The sequence below is a fragment of the Tupaia chinensis genome, unplaced genomic scaffold (genome assembly GCF_000334495.1).
Source record: "Tupaia chinensis unplaced genomic scaffold, TupChi_1.0 Scaffold000001_1, whole genome shotgun sequence".
Classification (NCBI taxonomy): domain Eukaryota; kingdom Metazoa; phylum Chordata; class Mammalia; order Scandentia; family Tupaiidae; genus Tupaia; species Tupaia belangeri.
In genome coordinates, this window is record NW_006159427.1 from 4,995,877 (window position 1) to 5,003,280 (window position 7,404).

The window sequence follows — 7,404 nt, forward strand, 5'->3', positions numbered from 1 at the left end:
AGGCCGCGGACGGACAGACTGCCCCCGCCGGAATGGGGGGTGTGGCTGCTCCGCCGTGGTCCTCCGGGTGGGAGAGCGGCTCTGCGACCACCGGTGGCCAGATCCCCTCTGCCCTCTGCTAGAGATGCTCTTCCTGTCGGTGAGTTGTTTTTCTGTCGTAGCGGGCCGGGCTGTCGGCCTTAGTCACGCCCCGGGGAGGAGGAAGGAGCCAGGCCTCCTCGGTCTGGGTGGCCTGGATAGGGCAAGGCAAAGGGGAGCTGATCAGCTGCGCTCCTGGCCTCCTCCCTTTGGGGCATGTTGATACGCGGCTGCGCTCCATGTTCCAGTTTCATGCAGGCTCCTGGGAAAGCTGGTGCTGCTGCTGCCTGATTCCCGCCGACAGACCTTGGGACCGGGGCCGGCGCTGGCGGCTGGAGATGGCGGACACGAGATCCGTGCATGAAACCAGGTTTGAGGCGGCGGTGAAGGTGATCCAGAGTTTGCCGAAAAATGGTATGTGCGTTAGGCCCCCGCTGAAGTCTCTGCCGAGGCCTGAGGCCTCAGTTTCTAAACCTCACCTCTAACCTTTTTGTTGTAATCTTGCTTATTTAGCCTACTTTTTAAATCGGCACTTACAGAGAATGTAATTGAAGGGGGAGTATTGAATGTGAATTAAATACCTGCTGATCTTTCAAACTAGAGACGTGTGTTGATATTTCTCAGGTATTAGTTTATATTGTTGGCAACAAAAATCTTGGCGTTGTGATGGGATTTGTGTGTGTTACGAAAGAAAATCAGAGATGATGCCTGGAGCAACGTACTCCTAATGTCTACAGTTTCAGCCTTTTGAAAACTTCCGATATGAAGGGAGAGAAAATAAAGAACTATATGCATTCGTAAAACAAGTTTTAAAGCTTTAATAGATAAATATATATACTTTTTGGGTTGTTATTCCGCTGTATTAGTGTTTTCTTTTGTATACTCATATTGCACCTTCTTTTCAGCTTGGGAGAAAGGCATTCAAGTTGCTTTCTTGTATTTAATGTATCATTTCTCTGGCTGCTTTTAAGATTTTTCTTTTAATCTTTGGTGTTCAGCAGTCTGACTATGATGTGCCTATGTGTGGTTTTCTTCACATTTATCTTGTTCCCAGATTGGAGAGCTTTTTTGACTATGTAAATTTATGTCTTTAACCAATGTCTGGAAGTTATTGATCTTTTTTAAAAATTAAATAATTATTTAATTTTTTATTTATACTATTTTTAAAATTTTTATTTATTTTATTTTTTAGAGAGATTTTTGCAATAGGGCCTGTGTGCTTGCCAGAGAAACAAATAGACAGAAAAAGAGCTATCACCCCCTGGGGCGATGGCCACACCACAATCCCTTCTCTTCCGTTCTCCTCTTGGGCACGCATGCACACGCGCCTGATGTGAGTTTTAAGCCGCCAGGTGCAGGACTCAAACTGCAGTCGACTATGGGAGTCCAGTGATAGTAACCATTCACTATCTGCTGGTCCCCATTATTACTATTTGTTATTTGACCAGAGAGAGAAAGGGAAAGTGAGAAAGCCAGCCACCAGGTCCGGGACTCAAACCACAGTTAGCCATGTGGGTGTCCAGCACCTTAAGCACTATGCCACCTGCTGGTGCCTTACTATTGTATGTAACATCATGTTCTCTGCTTTCCTTAATTATCATTTGGCTAAAAAATAAATATTCAACACAATTCATGTAAGTATAAGTGCAGATTCATAAATATTTAAAAGCAAATATGTACAAAAAATGTTCCTTTCATAATTTCAATCATTTTATTGGAGAAAGACCTGTGGGGAATTGAGAGATAAAGAAGAATAAGCAAAATGTAAAGAACTAATAAAGGAACTTACTAGGTATTGATTTTGTTTGTTTGCTATAAGATGTGTTCACTTGCCAGAGAGATAAAGAGAGACAGAGAGAGGAAAAGTGAGAAATCTCCCTCGGGGTCGTGGCCACACCTCAATTCTTTCTCCATTCTTTCAGAATTTTGGGTACACTCACACACATTCCTGGCATGATTTTCAAGCAGCAAGATGTAGAACTCTAAACACACAGTAGGTTATGTGGGATCTAGCTGTCTTAATCTCCATACCACTTACTGGCATAGTATTGATTTTTTGACTGCTCAATTAAGAGGGTTTATAAAAAGGCATGTTCTAAGTTTTAGGTAAGTTGTATTCTCTACTAAATTCGTTTTGTAGTGTTTTGAAAATCGGTAAAGCTAGACTTAACATCTTTAGTCTACTTCCTTTTTTGACATTATATTTTGCCTCTTATTAAGAAATCCATGTAAATTAAAATAGTGTGGGGGGCAGTGGGTGGTTTGGCAGCTAAGGTGCCAGATTCCTACATGGCCAAACATGGTGCAAATCCCAGGCCCAGAGGGTTGAAAATCACACTAGGCACGTGTGTGTGCATGCTCAAAATCCTAAGAGGAGAATGGAGGAGAAAGATGTGGCATGGCCATCTCCCCTGAGGGGTGATTTCTTAACTTTCTCACTCTGTTTCACTCTGTCTCTCGCGCCCTATTGCAAAACGCCCCCCCCCAAAGTGTGTGTTTATATAACACTGTTTAACTCGTTATTGCAAAATTACGATACCCTGCCAAATGGCACCGTGTTGGATAACGTCCAGTATACTGTTATCCCCTGAATCTAAATTGCTAATATTTGAAGCAGAAGTTTGTTCTAATGGAATTATGTTTGAGTTGATTGATCTGTTCTAAACAATTTTGTAAAGAATAAGATCTTGTAGTTTTTTGTTCGTTGTTGCTTAATCTTTATTGAAGGCCTAAGGTAATAATGAATTATATGGCATCTGTGTTTGTTATGATTTTGCCCTTTAGACTCTTAGGTAATATATCTTTTTTAAAAATTATTTTATTTAGCTTTTTTTCTTTCTTTCTTTCTCTCTCTTTCTCTTTCTCTTTCTCTTTCTCTTTCTCTTTCTCTTCTTTCTTCCCTTCCCTTTCCTTTCTTCTTTCATTTGACCCAGAGAGGGACAGAGCAAAAGAGTGAGAGAGAGGAAAGTGAGAAAGCAAGCCACTAGGTCCAGGACTTGAACTGTGGTTGGCCATGTGAGAGTCCAGTGCCCCTAACCACCACACAACCTGTTGGCTCCCTATTTTTTTTTTTTTTTAAGGTTTTACCATAGGGTGCATGTGTTTGCCAGAGAGAGACAGAGAGACATGAGAGGGAAAGTGAGAAATCATCCCCCAGGGGAGATGGCTACACCCCAATCCCTTCTCCTCCGTTCTCCTCCTGGGATTTTGGGCATGCATGCATATGTGACTGGCATGATTTTCAAGCCACCAAGTCTGGGAACTGAACTATGGTCTGCCATGTAAAAGTCCAGTGCTGTAACCATTATGCTACCTGCTGGCCCCCTCTTAAGTCATTTCAAATAGATCTATCAAATAAACCTTGTGGACACATAATCTTTATCTAGTGCCTTACACATAGGGTACACTAAATAAATATTCTCAGTTTTTATTTTAATTTGTTATAATAAATTTATTACCTAAGCCAACCAATAAACTTTATTTATTTATTTTTTTAGTTTTTTTTTGCCATAGGACACATGTGCTTGCTGGAGGAAAACAGAGAAAGACAGAGAAGGAAAGTGACAAATAACCTCCAATTGGGGGTGGCCACACTGTAGTCCCTATCCCTTCTCCTCCTGGGTTATTGGATATGCACGTACATGTGCCTGGTGTGATAGTCAAGCTGCCAAATCCAGGACTTGAGCCAGAGTCTGCCATGTGAGAATCTAGTGCAGTAACCATCATGCCACCTGCTGGCTCCCTAAGCCAATACACTTTTAAATTTTGTATTTGCTTACTGAAAATACATGAAATGAAATTTTTTTCTTTTAAATTTGCATTTGGGCTCTTGCACTTGCCTGGGAGAGACAAAGTGAGAAAGTACCCCTCAGGGAGATGGCCATGCCTTAATCCCTTCTCGTCTATTCTCTTAAGATTTTGGATATACATGCATACATGCGGCATAATTTTCAAGCTACTGGGTCCAAGACTTGAACCATGAAGTCAGTCATGTGGGACCCAGCTGCCTTAACTTCCATGCCACTTGGCTACCCCAAGATGAAACTTTAGATGTTTTAAATTTAGATCTGTGTTATTTAAATAGGTAACTCTGGGGCTAGCCAGTGAGATGGTTTAAGTCCCAGCGGCTTTAAAACACGCTGGCACGTGTGCATGCATGCCCAAAATCTCAAGAGGAGAATGTAAGAGATTGCCCAAAATCCTGAGAGGAGAATGGAGAAGGGATTAGAGCATGACCAACCCCCCTGGGTGGTGCTTTCTAACTTTCCCACACTTTCTCCGTCTCTCCCAGGCAAGCAAGTGTACCCTACAGCAACAATGAAAAATTAATTAATTAATTAAAAGTAACTTTTTTCCCCCTTAATGGGGTTGGGGGAGGGCATGAGAGAGGTGAAAGGAGAGAGACATTTTTGACAGGGCCTCACTTTGTCAAGATACTCCTGCCCAGCTTCCCAATTAGCTGGGGTTGCTGGTGTGGACAGCTGTGCCCAGCATGCTCATGTTGGCCAGAACTGAATGTGGCCCTCCCATGTGGTGGTGGCTACCAGTGCACCATCACCACCAAGGCTGGGCTAAATAGGTAACCATTTTTTTCTTTTTTTGTTTTCTGTTTTTGTTGAGGTTTTTGCTATAGGGCGCGTGCGATCACCAGACAGAGAGAGCGAGACAGACAGAAAGTGAGAAATCACCCCCTGGGGGGATGGCCACACCGCAATCCCCTCTCCTCCATTCTCCTCTCGGGATCCTGGGCATGCACGCACACGCACCCAGCATGAGTTTAAGCCACCGGGTCCGGGACTCGAACTGCGGTCGACTACATGGGAGTCCAGCGACATAGCCATTATGCTAACTGCTGGTCCCAATAGGTATCCATTTCTTAAGTGTGGTTTCTCCACTTTTTTCTTCTGCTATATAAAGAAGGACAGTATCATTGAAACACTATCTAACAGATACTCCTAAATGAGCATGCATCACTTAGGTAATTGTTACTGTGATTTGGGAATTAATTATACATTCTTAGCCAAACCTGAAACACTAGCTCTCAGCTTGTCTATGTTGTAATGTCCACAGCTTTTACAAACTGCTGGCTTATGATTGTTACATGTAATCTGTTTATTATGTACTCTACAGACTTATTTTTCAAATGCCAGAAGGTGTGTGCATAGGCATGAGAAAAAGAGAGAGAGGGTGCAAGGAACCCCTAATGAGGCCTAGTCACACCACAGTTCTTTTTCCTCCAATTCTCTCTCTTTTTCTTTCTTTTTTTTTTTTCCTGTTTCTATTTATTTATTTATTTAAATTTACATTTTATCATGTGTTTACAGTATACATTTCTTTTTCCAATACAAAAATCATGCATGTCAATCAAGGCAAGAATATTACTATATACATTATCATTAGCAACTAGCTTCTCAGTTTTTTGTCAGTTAAGCATACCTTTACCTGTTTTTTCATTCCCCTCTCTTCCTTTTATCCTAAACTTTTTTTTTCTCATTTTATTCACAAGAGATCTTAAAGTATGGATAAAGCTAGAATCTAGTGACAAATGCACTGTAATTTCTTTTTCTTCTTGGAGAGATTTTTCGCTATAGGGCGCATGTGCTTGCCAGACAGACAGAGAGAGACAGAGAACAGAAAGCGAGAAATCAACCCCCAGGGGGGATGGCCACGCCACAATCCCTTATCCTCCATTTTCCTTTCGGGATCTTGGGCACGCACGCACACGCGCCCAGCGTGAGTTTTAAGCCACCAGGTCCAGGACGTGAACTGTGGTCGACTACGTGGGAGTCCAGTGACATAGCCATTATGCTAACTGCTGGTCCCCCATTCCTTTTACTAAAGAGAGGTATAAACTAACTTATTCCTCTCCCCAAAAAAGTAGATTAATCTCAGTTTGGTCTGTTATTTGCACAAAGCCCCATAAGAATTTAATTTTTGATGTAAGGCAACAGATACTATTGAATTATGGAACTTACTCAAATAACCATTCTGCCACAAAAGAAGAATGCTCACAAATATTTTCCAATAGCAAAGGGGTCAGGAAGGGAGAAAAGTTTGTTTCAATTAAAAAAATTCCTTAACAAATTGCCAAACCCAAAAACTCGAAAGAAAACAAAAATCCTTAAGTCTGGAAGATAAAGCATAGAAGAAAATCACTAATGTTTTAGAAAAAAGTTATAGAATTCTATTTCACCCATTCAGTCTCATGTAATCTCTTTTGTTGAATTTCCAGTATTACTGTGATCTAATCTTTCTGTTAACATGCAGCATTATTATTGCTATTTCAGAACTTGTCTCTGCCATAAAGTTAGTTGGCCTTTCTCTTTCTCATTTTTTGTTCTCTTATTTGTCTGTCTTTAGTTTTCCTGGTGTAGTATTCCCTTTAGAACTTTGAAGAGCTGGAACAATGTTGGTTAAATTCCTTCAGGTTTTGTTTTTCTGAAAATGTTTTTATCTTTTCTTCCCATATGAAGGATATTTTGCCGGATATAGTATTTTTGGTTGAAATTGTTTTTCACTTAACACTTTAAATATATTTTCCCATTCTTTCCTTGCTTGTATTGTTTCTGACGAGAGTTCCTATGTTAGTCTTATGGGATATACTTTGAAAGTAACTTGATGTTTTTCTCTTGCTAATTTTAATGTCTTATCTCTATCTGTGGTTTTGGTCAATCTGGCTATGATGTGCCTTTGAGAAGATCTTCTTCAGTTGATTCTATGTGGGGTCCTTTGTATATCTTGGGTCTGGATATTTGAATACCTCTCTAGGTTTGGATAGTTTTCTTCCAGGATTTCATGAAATAGATTAACAGTGCCCTGATTAGCATCTTCATCTTCTGGGATACTGATTATCCGGATGTTTGGGTGTCTAATGGTATCTAGTATTACTCATATATTATTCTCATTTTTGGAGGGTTATTTTCTCAGTCTTTTTGGTGAAATTTTCTAGGTCAGAGGTTCTATCTTCTACATCTGAGATTCGATCTTCTGCATGATCTAATTTGCTTTTAATACTTTTAAAGGAGGTTTTGATTTCCTGTATTACAACCTTCATCTCTTACAGTTCTATTTTATTCTTTTTTATGTCTATATTTCCTCTTTCAGATCATGGAAGAGCTTCCTCACCTCTTGGAACTCGTCTCTTTTCTCCTGTATCTTCTGGAGTTCATTGTCTCTTTTCTCTGGCATCTCTGTTAGCTTTGTCACTATGAATATCCTACTTTATTTATTTATTTATTTATTTTTCAGATTTTATCTCATTTATTTATAAAGTCTGCTTTTATTTTTTTTTGCTTTTTTTTTTTTATTACTTGACTTTACACCATT

At 40.3% G+C, this 7,404-nt stretch overlaps 1 protein-coding gene across 12 annotated transcripts in view; it reads left to right on the forward strand.

The window, feature by feature from the left end:
• ACBD5 (acyl-CoA binding domain containing 5) overlaps nt 1-7,404 on the forward strand; it is a 66,572-nt gene that overhangs the window by 1,020 nt on the left and 58,148 nt on the right. For 5 of the 12 annotated variants that reach the window (XM_006139740.3, XM_006139742.3, XM_027768414.1 and 2 more), the window contains exon 2: nt 327-492. In XM_006139740.3, the coding sequence (XP_006139802.2) occupies nt 417-492 (76 nt within the window). In that variant the 5' untranslated portion in view covers nt 327-416. Of the gene's footprint in view, nt 1-6; nt 140-326; nt 493-7,404 lie in introns of those variants that run through there. The other 7 variants (XM_006139743.3, XM_027769249.1, XM_006139744.3 and 4 more) reach the window with 3 other exon arrangements.